Source organism: Dipteris shenzhenensis, chromosome 13, assembly GCF_047967505.1.
Source record: "Dipteris shenzhenensis isolate YYH24624 ecotype China chromosome 13, Dip_SZ_1.0, whole genome shotgun sequence".
NCBI lineage: Eukaryota > Viridiplantae > Streptophyta > Polypodiopsida > Gleicheniales > Dipteridaceae > Dipteris > Dipteris shenzhenensis.
This window is the reverse complement of record NC_141608.1, coordinates 49,385,094-49,402,526: the sequence shown is the minus strand read 5'-3', so window position 1 is coordinate 49,402,526 and position 17,433 is coordinate 49,385,094. Positions and strand designations below refer to the sequence as shown.

General features: G+C 41.7%; 1 protein-coding gene across 4 annotated transcripts in view; it reads left to right on the top strand.

Annotated features, from left to right (window-relative positions):
• Positions 1-17,433, top strand: part of APG3 (Peptide chain release factor 1) — a 142,612-nt gene that overhangs the window by 10,839 nt on the left and 114,340 nt on the right. For all 4 annotated transcript variants that reach the window (XR_015541985.1, XR_015541984.1, XM_087383523.1 and 1 more), the window contains exons 6-10: positions 1,309-1,360; positions 4,708-4,757; positions 5,564-5,629; positions 5,790-5,954; positions 14,957-15,029. Coding sequence is in view for 2 of the 4 variants with exons in the window: in XM_087383523.1 (XP_087239649.1) it covers positions 1,309-1,360; positions 4,708-4,757; positions 5,564-5,629; positions 5,790-5,954; positions 14,957-15,029 (406 nt within the window). In the remaining 2 variants the exon portion in view is untranslated. The remainder of the gene's footprint in view (positions 1-1,308; positions 1,361-4,707; positions 4,758-5,563; positions 5,630-5,789; positions 5,955-14,956; positions 15,030-17,433) is intronic.

Below are 17,433 nucleotides of genomic sequence, written 5' to 3'. Positions count from 1 at the left end.
CACAAGCAAGGAAATGGTTGAGAGATGCCGAGATAGAGACCTTGACTGGCACGCCAGGTCAGTAGGAGGCTAGACATAGGCCCCTTGTGCACTTCTTCTATTAGGGGGAAATCATGAGGACGTTAGGGGAATGCTTCTGAAAGATCGAATCCTAATTGGCAAGTACAGCCATGATACCTGGCTAGTGAGGATAAAAATGTTTTTCGTTACATTTTGGAAGGTGGTGCAGAGAGGAAAAATGAATCTTGATCGGGATTGTTACAAGCAAGATGAGAAATCTCTCTTTTTCTTAGGGATCGACCTATGTTTGTCGATCACACCAGTGATTTGTGAGAGTTTGGGAGAGGTTGGATGATTTGCTTGAAACATTAAGCTGTAAAACACACCTCTGTGACAGCTCACCTAACCTTCCAAAAGGAGGAAGATTAGAGTGCAACATGTTGTCTTACTGCAACCAAGACCCAACAGCATGACCTAGGGTTATTTGAGAGGAGGTGAATGAGGAGTTTGTGTTATAGGATCTTGAATGTGTTTACAGGATGCTTGTGACATTTGGAACGGCAGTTCTAATTTTTTACCGAGCTGGGGGTTTAGATCTTAAGGAAGAATTGGAACATCAGCGTATGTTCAAATTAGGACAAGCATAAGAATTGGCAGGCTGGCGGCCAGTAAATGGAACAAAGAGAGACCGAGGTGCCATACGAGAAGCAGGCCCATAGATTCCAGCATGACCTGGGAACTCCTTCAATGACAAATAGAAAGAGGATGGCAGAGCTGCTCAGATAGCATAAGCCTCTCTTATGTTAAGAAACTAAGTCATTACTGTAGTCATTGCAGGAAGAAAAGTAGGATGATTAAGGTAAGACAAGGCATGCGAAGGGGACCTGGTTTGTGAGAACACGTAATCTGGAAACCGAGATGAGTGGCTTGTGTCCAATGTGGGTACTCTTATAAAACATGAACGCAATCTGCTGAGGTGGTGTTTGGTTGTGCTGTAAAGGCACTTTTCTAGATGAGTTATGATGTAAGAGTTGGTAATTTTGAGGACTCACTGAGAGTCCCAGTGAAAGCATTGTCATCCCAGTCATGCGTATTGATTCCAAGCATTTCATTAATTGTACGTGTGCTGTTTGAATTGTTTGATTAATGTCTGGAATTGCGGTGAAGGGGGCCCTAGAGTCCAAACATGAAAAACTTCAAAGGAACCCTGTGCCATGCCCGTGTTAAGGTTTATTTTTGCATACCTTTTTTTGCCATGGTTCATGCCTTTCCTGACTCTATTTGTTTCCTTGCTGTCCGTGGAAGCAGCTGATGCTACTGCCAAGTGATCCGCTAGATTCTCGAAACATAATGCTGGAAGGTATTGGCTTTCATGGATTTCAGAATGCTCTATTTTTTGGGGTTTTTAATTGGATTGTATATGTGCTTTAAAAAGCTTTAGACTCAACAATTTTTGACGTCATTTAAGTGACTCTTTCTTTCTAATTCCTTGTTGTAATTTGTTTCTATTCAAATTTTGAAGTAAGGACAGGAGGTTCCTATAATTGCTGTGCAACTCTGGTTAAATGTGTAATGGACATTTTAGAAAATCTGTCTACTAGACTATGAAATTTGTAATGAGTTGATGAGTCTATGTGTTGGCGATGGTGAAAAATACGTGTAGGGTCAAGTATGGCATAATTGTTCTCGATCTCTACCAGAACATAATGATATGGTGCTGGAAGAGTGTTATCACCAGGATTACACGCTTTTAACAAAGAAATTTAAGTGGTGCGTCAGCTGGATTGTCTGAGCATTTTTTGCTTAGAAATGCTTGTTTGGGAGAGACTAAATGAAATCGTATAGTTCTGACAAGTTGTTGTAGCTTGAATGAAGAGAACCTGGACTACTTTTTGATTAGCCTTCTTCTTTAGTGTTAGCCCTTCACTTCCGGAGTGCTGACAGAAACTCATTACAAAGACTCCTGTATAATATGGATGCTCAAGTATATGTGGGTGTGTGTACATGTATGTGTGAGAGCACATGTTCATACTGTGGTCTACACCTCTATCCATCTATCTTTCTATCTATGTTTATATACATAAAATTTATCCCGAATATGCAGTAAATTGGACTTGTCAGTTAATTGTGACTATCTCCTAAGGATCTAGAACAATCAATAGGATTGTGGCCGTAGATATGGAAACAAAGGCTTGATTGTATTGTGTTAATGATGTGCTACAAATTCCAATACTGAAAAGAAAGTTTTGATTGATTGCAAGACAATCGTTGTCATAAATCCTCTATCTTGACTAAATTGCGACTGCTTGTTGCTATTGAAGCTACTCTGTCTTCTTGCATCATCACTAATCCAATAGCTAGTCAAAAGTGACCTTCATGACCTTAAATGGAAGAGTGGGTTACCATGTCATGGTAAGTGCTTGCTTGAATTGTTGAAAATTGTATTTTATCTTGGATGTAACTAGAAAGCTGTTGTACCTATAAAATATATTGACATGGGGGCAGCTATCCTGGAAATGATACACGTTGGCATGATATAAATTTGCCAAGCTGAGAAAGGAGCAAAAGTGAATGTTCTTTGGTGTTGGCCTATCACAAATAACATTATATCTTTTGGGATCCATAGATATGCTTTCTTGTTGAGATAACAAATGCTCCAAACTGGTGCAAAGTAACTCTCTTTTAGCGTTGATGTAGAATTAATTTTCTAGAATAACTTATGTTGGAGTTGAATGCATCTCATAGTGAGGGAGGGATTTTATGTGGGTGTGCCTGCCCTTATTCAAGTGAGGATAAGCTATCTTTGGAGGCCTTTCAAGGCAGTTGGGGGGGCTGTTTGGCCCAGCCTCTAGGGCTGGTTGGCCAGGCCTTTTAGGCCCCTCTGACCCTGGTCCGGTTCAGCCGATCTGGGAGGTCGGGTCAATAGACCAGCCTGGTCGGTTGACTGGCCCTGGGATCGGCCAGTAGGCTGCCCCTTGGTCGGCCCACTAGGCAAGCTATATATAGCCCTGCTCACTCCACTTCAGTGTATCTCTTCTGGATCATTCTACCCAAATGTGGGCTGCATGGGTTATCGTGAAAATGAGTCCTATGAAGACTGCTTCCAAATATGTGTAGGATTGCACTATCTCCACCGGCTCGCCACGATAAGTGAAGCTGAGTCGGCAGAGCACTGCATGTGAGGTATTAAAGACCATAACCTTGGTCTTTCCAAGGTTGACTGTCAGGTCTCTCTCTGTGCAGAACACCTCTAGGGCCTCCAGATGTCTCTGAGTCCAGTCCACTTGGATGAGGTCAAGTCTCGTACGTTGAAAGTGAGAGGATGTGGGATGGATGTCTAGGGTACTTTGGAGAAGGGTAGAGATTCTCATTTGATTATGATATGGAGTCTTTCTTTTTTATTTTCAGATGTGTGCAAACTTGCCTTATGAACTCCCACCAATAAGGGACGTGGATCATGCCATTTTCTTGAAAGAGGGGGTCAAAGGCTCAAAACCGATTAACAAGGCTCCATGTCTGTTGGCTGAGGTGGAAAAAAGAGAGGTTGCAAGGCAAGTACATGAGCCTTGGGACAAATAAGGCATAGCCAAATCTCCTTTTGCATCCCCGATATTTTTTGTCAAAATGGACTGCTCATTTAGGCTGGTAATTTATTGTAGGAATTTGAATAAGATCACCATAAAAAAAAGGTTTCCCATTTTAAGGGTGGATGACTTATTGGATGAGTTTTAGCTTTAGGTGCAAGGTCTTCTTAAAGAGTGGCCTTAGGCTGGGTATCATCAAATACGGATAAATGAGGGTTATCAACAGAGGTTTACATGATAATTTGGTAATGCCATTTGGGTTCACTTATTTACCAACTGCCTTTAAGTTTCCGATGAATCAGATACTATTGCTTTGTTTAAGCCAGACTTGGTTTTCTTTGATGACTAAATGACGACAAGACAAAAAAGGGACACTTGGTGCGTATGAGGCAAGTATTGGAGACCCTCAGAGCTCACAAAGTAGCATCCAAATGTACCTTTATGGCTGATAGTGTGGAGTATTTAGGGCATATCATTAGTCAAGAAGGCATATGGGTGGACCTAGCGTAAGTGAAGGCAATGAAGGAGTGGCTTCAGCCTACAAACACTACCTAATTGAGGGGATATTTGGGTTTGAGAAGTTTTTATGGAATATTTATCAAGCATTCTGCTAAAAGGGCTGTAGTTTTAATGATTTATCAAAGAACTGGCTTTTGAGGTCTCTAATTTGGCTTGAATGTCTACCCTATCTAGCAATATCTAGATTTTACTTACCATTCAGGTTGATGCTAGTGGAAGGGGCACTGGTACTGTACGTAAGCAGGAACATGGAACTATTTGCTTATGAAAGTTCTAAGAAGTAATATGATTCGAAACACAAAGTTCAGCATCCCACTATCATGTTTTTATGCAATGCATCTCGCTCAAAACTTCCAGTGGGAAGAGCTAGAAACAATCTCTCATAATGACCTTTCAAGTACAAAGGTAGCCATCTTGTGAGAGAAGAGTGTGCAATGCTACTAAAGATTCATGATCGTCTTGAATTGTACAATATTAGCTCATTACTGATTTACGTATTTCATCACTTATTCCTCCGCAAAACAGAACTTTTGATCTTGTTTAAGGGGAGATAGGTTCTCCATAGACTCGTCCGTAGTGTCTAATCCATCTTGTATACTTTCAGTGAGAGCTGGAACTGGTGGCGACGAAGCTGGAATCTGGGCTGGAGATCTTGTAGGTAACACATCTCCTGTTTACTGTGGCATTTCAATAGGGTGTAGTTTCTTTTTTTTAATGCATTGGGAATTTCGCTACCTACATATGGGTCCTAGCCTCCTGCGCTCTTACATATGCTGGATGTTTTGTCTGAGCAAGTGGAAAACGAGTTAAAACCTCTCATGTATGCAGATTTGTGTGAACTTTTTGTAGTAAAATATTAATTCTTTAAAACCCCCATCCAAGATTTCCATATTCGTGGTATGCACTCTGTAAACTTTTGGATGGGTTGGAAGAGTTAGACTTCAAGTGATGGTTTTCTTAGAGGGAACGTCCTATGTATTGCCTCAAAAGATTGCATCTTGCATTTACAAATGAACATCCAATGACTGGGAAGTAATCAGTGTGCATTGGAAGTGACTAGCACATGGCCAGGCCTTGAATCCCAAATCATATTCTGCAAAATATTAAATTCAGACTAAAGAACAAAGACATAGACGGTCTGAGGTTCAACTAACCCAAAACGAGTCTGTTAACTGATGCTGGATCACCCAAATCCTCGACAGTCTGAAGTGGTGTAGCCAATTAGGCGAAATTGGACATCTCTCATATGACTTTAGAGATATGGATGTTTTTTTTTCTGCTTAGTGAACACAATAAACCTAGGGATTTTTTACTTAACCCTTCTCATCTGTATTTTAAACAAGGTTATATTTTCATACAACTTTGGCGAAATGTGAGGCCAAGGAGTCCTTCCATTTGCCTTTTGACTTCAAATAGGTACCCCACATTTTTTAGTTCATGAAAGTCATAACAATTTGCAGGTAAAGCTATATCAAAAATATGCGGAGCGTAACAGTTGGAAATGTTCTCGCCTATCCTTTACTGAGGTCAGCATCCACTGTCCCAACAAAGTTTGAGTATTCTCAGAAGATTTGTCATGAATAAATTTACTGTAGTTTGATAGCAAACAAATTTGTAACTTGAAATGTTTCTCTTGAGTCGGTAGTGTAATTGACACTTAAATGGATGGCTGGAATATTGCTGAAGGCTGAGAAAGGAGGCTACAAGGAATATGTTATGGAGATAACTGGTGAGCGTGTATATAGTAAGCTCAAGTATGAAGCAGGGGTTCACAGAGTCCAACGAGTCCCTGCAACAGAATCACAGGGTCGGGTGCATACATCTACTGCCACTGTTGCTATTATGCCTGAGGTAAGAATAATAATTGCTTTAGAACATGATGCTTTTTAAAGACAAACCTGATGTAGTCCAAATTTAGCTTTATTTAGGTACTCTCAATGCATTTATATCCTTGGAAGGCCTCATGTTGCCTTTTGGGGAATTTTTTGCAACAGGCCGGACAGACACATGATTTTTTAGGATCCATCCTTGAGGCTTGTTCCTTAACTTTCATTGCAATCGCTTTCTCTTTATCCAGAGAGTCTCACTTTATCCTTGCTTGGGTTTGTTCCTTCAAAAAATAAATGTAGCACACGCTCTCCGAAACTCAAACTACTCTTTGAATAAACTGGATTTCAAAACTTCGCAATATAGGCATAGTCCCAAGCATCCAAAATCTGCACACAACCTCAAATGTAAAACAATATCTTGGCAATGTTTTTCCACTATGTTAGGAAAATACCTGCAACCTAGATAACTACAAACACCCAAGATTGCATTTGCAAACTCGAAAATTTTCAAAACTTGAAGAAATTGAAGTGAAGAAGGAATAGAGAGTCCCTTGGTGCGCTATGATTCTCTTCAAAAAGGGCAGTAGAGAAATGGAGAAGTGGAGATGTGCAAACTCTTGTCTTCAAGCCCAACTTGCACTTCGTTCAACCAGTCTTAGTTCTCAGTCTCCATCCAAAACGTACTATTGCATCTCATGCACAACGTGCAAGACCTGTGTGTTCTCCCACGATTACAAGCACACGATCAAATGGGTAGCAGTATCTGGACGATGCATGATGCTTTCTTGATGGATTACAATTTACGATTTGGATCATGACTATTAAAGATCTTGGATCATACTCTGTTCTTGTAGAGATTTTTTTTTTCTTGTGAGCCTTCTTGTTTGAAAGCTTCTGTCAAGATTCACGTCAGTCAAGAACAAGCTCACGTCTATCTCAGCCTGTCACGAAATGAGAGAGTCATGTTTCTGTTAGCTTGGCTGTGCTGTTTAAAATTTCGTCATCCTTTCCCAACAATTTGGAGATAGTCACGTTTCTTGGCCATCTCTCTCTGTTAGAATTTCTCCGTCCTTTCCTTGCAAAGAGAGAGCAACTACTCGAACCTTGGAGATATAGTTGTCATCTTTTGTCACGACCTACACCTCCCTCATATATCTTTGGTTCAAAATAACGCTCCTTCATGGCTTCATGTTGACCAATTAACGCAAAGTTTCCATGATTCCCTTGTCACCAACTTGGCTCTAGTACCAAATGAAAAGTGCAAAACCGATTTCTAAATACTAATCTTTGTAAAACCAAAGGTAAGCTTCACGTGTGATTATCAATGTTTGTAGGACCCCCTCTAGTTCAATCTTCGATTGAGTTCATGAGGTTACTTCTACAAACTCCTAGCTCCCTAGATGAGTGTAGATTACCACATGTCCAATTTTTAAAGCCCTCCTTAGATCCCTTTTACCCCTTCTTGGGATACCTTTTAACCACTTGCACCTAGGCACAAATCACAAGTAGGAGAGGACCTAAGCCTTTTAAAACTCAATCCAATTCCTTTTTATAGAAGACCTTTTTGTCGATGGCGTAAAACTTGTGATTTTTGCGTTGTCTCTCGAGGACAGAGGGCACTGAGGATTGCCATTGGACAGATCCGGGTTTCGTCCCATCAGTTGAGGATTGAGGTGCGGAGAACCTTAGGTAAACCCAGAGAGCAGTGGATCTGCATGCTATGTACATTGGAGGTGATTGAGACAGAGGAGCATTTTCTTTGTGCTTGCCCATTGTCTCTACCTGGAGGGGAGTGGCTTTGGTCCACTCCTACGACAGATTAGAGAGTAGCGGAGGTGGCTAGACCACAGGATATGGAGGCTGATCAGACACAGCGACACGTCATAGACTTTTATACATCTGAGTCAGCTCCAGGACACATCAGAGTAGAGGAGGAGCAGCTAGCTAATATGAGGGCAGCCTGGATCAACAGAGAGAGCTGACATGGTGTTGTCAAGAGAGGGACGTAGAGACCACGCGCGAGACAGAGAATGTCCAAAGCACATTCTATTGAGGTCCGACCTATCACAACTTGCCTCAAGGGGGACCCACAGAGACGAGGGGTCACTTTGGACATAGCTCAGAGAGTTCAGAGATCGAGGAGACCGCGTCCCCCACCACAGTGTGAGGCAACTCGACAGACGCCGATACGATATATCTTCATAGCTCACCAGAGAGCCATCATTGTGCCGGGCTTGGGTTTCCGAGTCCTAGCTCCGAGATTGATTTGATTTGATTCAGTTTGTGCTTGATTGATTGTGATTTTGCTAGCATGGATTAGTACTCAGCAAAGGCCCTAGCACGCTCTTTTCTCCATACCATTGAGGCTTGGATGAGTCTTCTTTTTTGTTCTCTTTGTCCCATAGGCCTGCAAGGCCTCCCGCGGACGTTAATACATCTTTCTTTCTTTCTCTCTCTCTCATCTTCTCTCTCAATCTCTCTCTTCTCATTGAAACACTAGGGTCCAGGACAACACTTGGGTGGACCTCCCGAAGGTTTGTATTGCTTGAGAGAAATGTGAGTGCAAAATTCAGCGCATAGGCTGTTGTTACAAAATCCTACGTGAGTAGTTTTTATAAAGAGCTCTCAGCTCACTTTCTTGGCAGCATGCCACTTGTCCATTTCCTAGACTACTATCCTAATTACATGCCACATAGGGCAGCTCTGGAATCTTTTTAGTCCTTGGTCACATGGTGATGTAGATGACTCCTTCTAAGTAGCCTTAGCCTCCCTTAAATGTAGGGCATTTTACCCCTCTTGGTACTTGCATACAAAATAAACTTTAGTCTAGTCCCAGTCATTGTGGGCGTCCCCATTAAGGACATGTATAATAAAAACTTTGGTTCACAGAGGGCAACCCTCTTGACCGTAATTAAGGGCTTTGATAGATCAAGGCACCTTAATTAAAGTCAAAGCTCTCCGTTCAGGGTCGAGAAATAACTTGGTTAACAGAAGTCAACCCTACTTGGCTAACACCAAGTCTTGTTGATCGAAACCAACACTCTCTAACCCCCTCTTGCATTTGCTGCAATATTTCATCAAAGTCCATATCAGTGGCATAGTGCTCTCTCATGTCTTCAAGATCCCCGTGATAAGCAAGTGTCACATTATTGACTTGGGGTCTCCGAGACAAAGCATCATCCACTCTATTCTGTGCTCGCAGAGTATGGACAATCTGACAATCATACATTGACAGCATATTTGCCCATTTATGCTTCTCAAAGAGCTTAGTTTGTGTCAAGAAATATCTCAGACTTTGGTGATCAGTCTTTACAGTAAAGTCTGCACCCAAGAGATAGTGTTTCCATGTATTAATGGCATGAATCTCAGCTAGCAATTCTTTTTCATAGATTCCAAGTATCTCTCGGCATCCTGTAGTCTGTGTCTTTCCTAAGCCACTACATGACCATTCTGATGCAATTTAGCCCCAACACACTCTCCACAAGCATCACATTTTACATTAAAAACCTGATATAGATTGAGAACTATCTTTTTCATAGATTCCAAGTATCTCTCGACATCTTGTAGTCTGTGTCTTTCATAAGCCACTACATGACCATTTTGATGCAATTTAGCCCCAACACACTCTCTACAAGCATCACATTTTACATTAAAAACCTGATATAGATTGAGAACTATCGGAATTGGTTCTGTAGTCAGCTTCTCATGGAGTGTAGTGAATACTTTTTTCTGTGGAATACCCCATTTGAAAGCTACATTTTTCTTGGTCAAGTCATGAAGTGGAGTAGCAATATCAGCAAAATGATAGATAAATCTTCAGTAATATGAAAAGAGGCTCAGGAAACTACGGACTTCATGCACATTTTTAAGCTCCAACCATTCTTGGATGGCTTGGATCGTCGTCAGATCCATCCGTATTCCATCCTTGGAAATCATGTGCCCTAAGTATTGGATCTCTTCCAAGAAAAATTCACTTTTCTTGCTGTTTGCATAGAGCTGATGATTACGCAGCTCTTTGAAAGATGCTCCCTATGTCATCGAAGAAGGTATCGGAAGATACGATCCATCATTCTGTTGAAGGTAGCCGAGGCATTTGTTAACCGAAAAGGCCGTACTAGATACTCATATAGCCCAAATGTAGTGTGAAGCGCTGTCTTGTGCATAATCTTGCCCCGTGGAAGCAACAACTCTCTTTTCTCTTGATTTGATACTCTGCCCAGAACGTTTGGAATTCCTCCTGCCATTGGCTTTGGCGGTTCTTGTGGCTTTCTTTGCTCCTTCAAACCCGAAGGTTTCTTAGGGCATTCGGCAGCCACATGCCCCTCTTTTCCCACCTGAAATGTTTTTCCTCCTTGTGGAATATAGCTATCTGCTTGGGGGAAGACCGAGGTTTGCCTTTATAGGCTTTTTGCACTTGGTTCCCCTTCGGCTTCTGAGGCTAAAATTCCCTCTTTTGAGCCTTGGGAAACCCCTTTTTCTTAGATTGGGGATTGACTGGATTTTTCTTCTCTGTTCCCAGCATATAGAGAGGGCACTGTAGTGGGATCCTGCGTATGCATCAAACTTGTCACAGAGGCTGCATGCATAATGTTATGTATGGCTTTATGAAGCTGGGTATTTACCACAGCTTGTATCTTTAAATTAAGACCAGCCGTGTACTTTCTTATCTGGGTTTCCTTAGGGATCTTTTTAAAGGGTGCAATCTGCAGATATGCATCCCAAAACTTTTGAATATAAATCTGCATTGTATCCCCATCATCCATATGTAAACTTTCTCAGCTAAGAAGAACATGGTCTTGAAAGTGTTTGGGCATAAACTGCTTGTAAAGGTATTTTTGAAGTCCTGCCAATTCTTTGGAGTAGATCCATCTGTGGTCAATGCACTCCACCATGCACCGGCTGTCCCTGTCAAGTGTAAGCTCACCATGCGCAGTTTGGAGGATTCATAAAATTTTTCTGTTCCAAACGTCACATCAAACGGCCAGATAAATTGCATGGCCTTCTCTGTATGACCATACTGTCCATTAAATGTGGCAAACCTCACATACTTCGCACCTTCTTTCAATTCCTTAGTCTTTGCTTTCTTAGCTGCATGCTTTTCGTGTGATGACTTCTTCTTCTTATGCTTAGGCTTCGATGACCCAAAAGAAGAAGATGAAGATGAAGATGAAGACGAGGAACTGGAAGAAGAGGAAGGAGAACTTGAAGAGCTGTGGCGATGTGTAGCCTTCTTCCTCCTGGGATGTGAACTCCCTTCTTGACTATCTCGTTTTTCCATTTTGCTGTGCTCATAATGAGGCTTCTTACTCTTCCTGGATGCATCATCTAAAGGAAGAATAGGAGCTGTACTCAGGGATGTTTTTCTGCCAGACTCCTTGTGAGTTGCTCTGGAGAGAGCTTTCTCTGTCTTTCCTCTGCAAAAAAAGTGCAAAACAAAAGATCTCTTCTTGCCTCTACTAGTAGTCGAGCAAGCAATTCTCTTTAAAAACTCTCCTTGTTAGATTGTGTGCCCTCTTCTTGCCCGACCTGGGTAGAATCTGCAATCCCGTCATGGGGTGGAGCAGGGTCTTGTGAAGCCAGCACTACAAACTTGACTTGAGACTTGTCAATTCTCACACAATGAGCAGTAAACCAATGCACATAGCATCCACCACTTAGTTTAATCTTATGCCAATAACTGGCTGTCAACTCAATGCATAAACCCCCAAATTTTCCCCCCTTAAGCATTCACCACTACTGTGTTGTCCCTTTTTGGCTGCTACAATTGGTCTCAGACATGCATATGACTTCCCTTTTCTTGCTCAAAGATAATACATATTCCTTTATTTGTCAAGAAATCTCTGATATTTTCTCTATTTTCTCACATGTAGGCACTGACAAGCTATTTTCTGATAGGTAAGAACTGTCCTCCCCCCCCCCCCCCCCCCGTTGTTTGCTAACTAACATAGTTTGGTGAGAGTAACTAGATTGGTTTGCTTTAGTTTGGTTAACTGAATAGACTGTGGTTAGGCTGTCCCAACTGTGGTTTGGACTCACTTAACCCAACATGGAGGTTTCGCCATGTGACTGCCATAGAACACTGCAAATTTCACCTTGTGAAGTTTTCGTCCAAGTTGCGGCTTGCTGGTATTGCAATAATTCTTTCCATCTTAAATGGTGCGTTGCCCTATCAATTAGATTAAGATGCTTGTTTGGGAGAGACTAAAATGAAATCGTTTAGACTTCACAAGCAGTCGTAGCTTGAATGAAGAGATTTGGACTACTTTTTGATTAGCCTTCTCCTTTAGTGCTAGCCTTCGTCTTGGCTGAGTTTGCCCTTCACCTCCGGAGTGCCGACGATAGAAACTCAGTACGAAGACTTTGTATAAATGGATGCTCAAGTACGTGTGGGTGTGTGGATTTGTATGTGTGAGAGCATATTTTTATACTATGGTCTATACCCACTGGGCGCTGATGACGTCAGTGGGGATGTCATAGTAGCTAGTCCTTGATATGCTTGATGGATTTTATGGTTTTCAATCTTATGAGTGACTATCATGAGATTGAAACTGCACTATGTTGTGTTTGAAAGGATGAGTTTGGGAATGTTCCTGGATTCATGTAGGTATACACCACCATGGCACCCATTAAATGTTAGCACTTTTGCATTCAAAGTCAACTTTACACTAGTCCCAGTCACTGTATTGAATAGTCTGGTTGACCAAGGTAAACCCTCTTAACTGTAATTAAGGGCTTTGACCATAGGTCAAGGCACCTTAATTAGAGTCAAAGCTCTCCGACTGTGGTTGAAAAATAACTTGGTTAATTGAAGTCAACCATCCTTGGCTAACACCAAGTCTTGTTGGTCGAAACCAACACTCTCTGACCATAGTCAGCTCTGAAATACTTTGGTTAACCACAGTTAACTCTCTGGCGTGAGCCAAGGCTTACTTAATCAAGGTTAGGTAACTTTGACTGAAGTCAATACTTTGACCAATTAGAAAATAACTCTTTGAACATAATTAAAGAAATGGAGAACTCTAATTATGATCATATAAATGGTCAACTGGAAATTTGACTTGGATTATTTAGAACTGGGTGACACCTATGGCCTGTAGACTCACCTAGTCATGTAATCACCCTCATTGATGACCGTAATATTAAGCTTCTTGACCATACACATAAAGTGCAATCCAAATACAATGCAAAAGTCGGCTAATGAGAAGTTAATGTTGACTAACCCGCTCGAGTTCAAGTTATCTTGGCTTGAGCCTAACATGGCCAAGCAAGAAGCAGCCCATGGTTGTAGTCTCTTCAATAGAAGCAAAAAATGGAGCTACTTGGATCGCAACATGTGATGCAGTGTGGTTGAGACTGATCTTGGATGATATGGGTCCTGCATAGGGGGATACGACCATCCTGTATAGGGGGATACGACAACCAAAGCTGTATATAGGTTTGGCACAACTTTGGTTGCGAATAGATCGTCTCCAACATTATTAATCTCCTTTATTGTCTCACAAAGGAGAATGCCTCAGATATTTTCACAAATTCAATCAGCCTAGGGACACCAGCACCTCTTGAAGTCTTTTGGGATTGGACGTAAGCAAAAGTTGAGAGTATGGACATTGAAGGGGGGGGGGGGAGTTGTTAAAGGTACGAGAATCAATGCTCCACCCTTTGGACATCCACGTAGTTTAGATGCTTCCCAATATTAGGAGAAGCCGTGGGTAGTAGCATAGGCATAGGTGGTGGATGGATGCAAAAAGCATCATGGGTGACCATCTCTGAGCTAGATGGATATGTGAGATGGTGGACAGCAAACAGGGCTATCAAAGCAGCCATAGGAGGGCCGGATTGCTGATGTAGAACTACGGTTGATGACGTCGATTTAGTTTAGATGCTCACCTCTAGGGCCTCGATATGAGAAGCCATGAGCAGTAGCATAGGTGCAATAGCATAAGCATCATGGATCGGCCATCTCTCAGTTGGGTGGATAGGTGAGATGGTGGACAGAAAAAAGGGCTGTCACAGCAGCCAGTGGAAGGCCAGATTGCTGATGTGTCAGTACGGTTGATGACGTGGTAGTGTATGGGTGCATTGCGGCAGCAGATGTTGTGGCAATCAGTCTCATGTTAGTCGACAAATGACATGGCATGTCAGCCACGTGTCAAGTTTATAGAAGGGCGACGTGGCTGATTAGGGGCCAACCACCAAATCAGCCACAGGGCAAGTCAGGCAAGATTAATGATCAGCCGTTGCCAAGGTAGTACACTTGGATGATGTGGCAGGTTGGCCTACCACTGGGTTAATAGACCTTCCTGGAGGTCGGTTTCCCTCCCACTAGGTCAGCCAAGGTAGGCTCCTTAGTGCCTACTATGAGAGACTCAGTCTCCTCTCCATCGGAGAATCATCTTAGCATCTAGAGTGCAAAGTGTCAAGTCTTAGCATGGCACTATACCTGCTTAGCAATGACCATGGACAATAGCTTAACTACATCATAGCATTAGGACAACCTCAAGTTTCCCTAGATACAGAGCCAATAGATCCAAGACATGTTCTAGGGTCACCAAGACCCCAGACGGGATCTAAGTCAAGCTCACCCAAAGATTGGGAAGGAGTCATGTACTTGACAACCACATACACATAGTGGAGGTATTTTGGTCTCTATCATTTATTTCAGTTCCAATTCACGCTGGATCTATATAGGTGTACTAGACACCTCTAATTACCCCCACAAGGGGTGTCTTTCCATGATATGATTTAGACTTTGGTCGTATGGGACACTTTGTCCTTCCTTGGTGTCTCTCTCTCTCTCTCTCTCCCCCCACACACCTGCCCCTCCCTTTGCCTATATTACACTCCAGAACATGTGCTTAGTTTGTTTTATTAAGTGAATTTCATGCATTTTACTATACTTTGTCCCATAGATTTTGAACATTTGAAGATGTTACTCAACCAACCTTTCTTTTCTCTCCTCTTTGCTACCTTGATAATTCAAGAAACCTTGGGATATAATGCATACTTTGGTATTTTTGATAATAGGTTGATGAAGTTGAGGTGGTTATTGACCCAAAAGATATAGAACTCACAACGGCAAGATCAGGCGGTGCTGGAGGTAGGCCTCTGACTTAGCTTAAAACTGAACTTTAAAGGTTGTTTGAAGTCACTATCTTTTGAAGTCTTCCTTGCTTCTAATTTTTGGGGGTCTAGCTAGGATTGGATATTGTGAGTCCATGAAAAGGCTGAAAGTATTACAGAATGTGGGTTGGAAACACCACTAAAATTTCACTAAATATGGCTTACTTTAGTTTTAAGGTGGAATGGTTAGACAACCAATGACTTGAAAGGACTCTCTAGTGACATGTTGGATTTTAAGCTTATCCTTCACCTCACCTAGGCTCATCTACAAGTGAGCTGTTTTGCTTCGGCACAGGCTATCTCCATGTTGTTGACATGTGCTTTCTCTTTGTGCTATAGGATCCAAGCGATTGACGAACGGATTAGCTATCATAGTTATGTTACCGACTTGTTGAAGTTTTCACTGTCTTTGTGATTGAAAAGGATGGATATTTGAAAGCACACAATAGCTAGCAAGTTTATCATCGGCTTCAAACAATGTCACAAACAACATTTACAATACATTTTGAGCAAACATTGCTAATGGTTGTTCCTTTTTTGAAATTTGGCGGAATCGAGCCATGCATTAGTAGATCAATACAATATCTATAAAATATAGAATATGACCTATACATATTTTTTAAAATTGTGAGTTGTTAGTAATAATTGATTGTAGCATGCAAAATTGAACTACTAGAGATGCCTATCTATTTTGTGGTATTGGCCATTACTAGGGAAGGCTTCTCTTAAGGTTAACCAAACTTTCTTCAAGCATTCCATATTCATGAGTTTATGTTGCAGGTGTTCCAATACTTTTGAGGCTATGTGCACTCTATTGGGGTGTCAGCATGGAATATTCAAAATCTTGCTCACCAGTATGGGATTCACAATGCATCATATTTAAGGGAAAAGTTGTAGGCCCGTGAATCGTTGTTGTTTGATTTCAACCAAGTGGTTCAAGAGGATGCTTGCAGCCTCGAGATACAGATAGCTATTGATTGGTTGTCCCATCAAGTTGTAGCATTGCACAAGAATCAATATGTGAGATATAAGCTTTTGGCTTTCGTGGATGCACTATGAGATCCTAATTATCAATCATATGCTTTGTTTGCTCATTTATAGCAAAATCATGCACGTGAGAATATTGTCAGGATGCAATATACTCAAGGAGTATTGGTTACAAATCTTGCTTCTATTATAGATGTGTGTACGGAATTTTATTCCGACTTGTTAGTTCCACTAGATGTCCTATCTCCCAATGCTATTACAGAGAAATAATCTTTATTTTGTTTAGTTTGTACCAGGTATCAAATAGCTTTGCACAGATTTGGAAAGAGATGTGTTTGAGGAAGTGGTAGAAGTTCTATCGTCTCATGATAACATGTATATGTATTATATTCTATGCTGCCATGCTCCATCTCGGAGGCAGTTGAGAACTTGTATGCATGCAAGACTATACTACATGCCACTTCGACACGGTACTATAATATTTACGTTTAAGTTTTACAATTTGAAAGACGAAGTTAAAATTTGAAGCTGAAACTTACCCTAAGCCATGGATTTTCTCTCTTAGGCATGTGACAATGGTTGAAAATCCTTCCGGTAGACGCAATAGTTTGTAGATTTCTTGCAATGAATTTTGACACATTTTGTTGACAACTCCTTTTGTCATTCAAGGCTGAGTGGCTGAGTTGATCTTTTCTAGTCAGCCCATTGGATTCTGTGTTAGCACTTGGCCTTGGTATTGCCTTGTAGGCTAGTTAGACATTTAGTCCTAGTCCTAGTCAAAGAATTCAGTTTGGTCAACTCTCGTACTTCATTATCCATTTGCAAGTACTTTCAGTTTCTTCAGTTGTTGTTTGCTCTCTTGCATTCCATCTCCACTTCATTGCTCCCCGCACCCAATAGTGGTATCATAGCAGATTCTCTTGCTCCTACCTGCCTTCCCCCATGGTCATTGCTCAGCCCACACTCATCTCAAGGAATCGAACACGACAGGTGAAGATGGGAGCCGACCCGATACACGATGAAGTAAGGGTGGGAGTGGCTTCTATTTGTATGCTTCAAGCATTAGTCAGGAGTTTTGGCATTTTTGAAAAATAGTGAATTAGCACATCCTTTGACAACTCACTTGCGCTGCCATTTAAGATCTGCACATTCAATTTCAGCTCCTGCCACCTTCAGCCTGCATTGCGCCATCCTTGTTTGGAGATTTGCGCTGCCATTGAAGGAGCATTGGAGCTGTTATGTTGCTGGTAATAGTCGGGATAGGTAACACAACCAGCCGCGACCAGCTTGGAGCCTAAGTTCAGCTATACACAACCCCGCGAGCATTGGCGCCACATTTGCATCTGTTTTTGGAGCAAGTGAAGGACTTGTTTCTGTTCGTGCAATAGCCACTT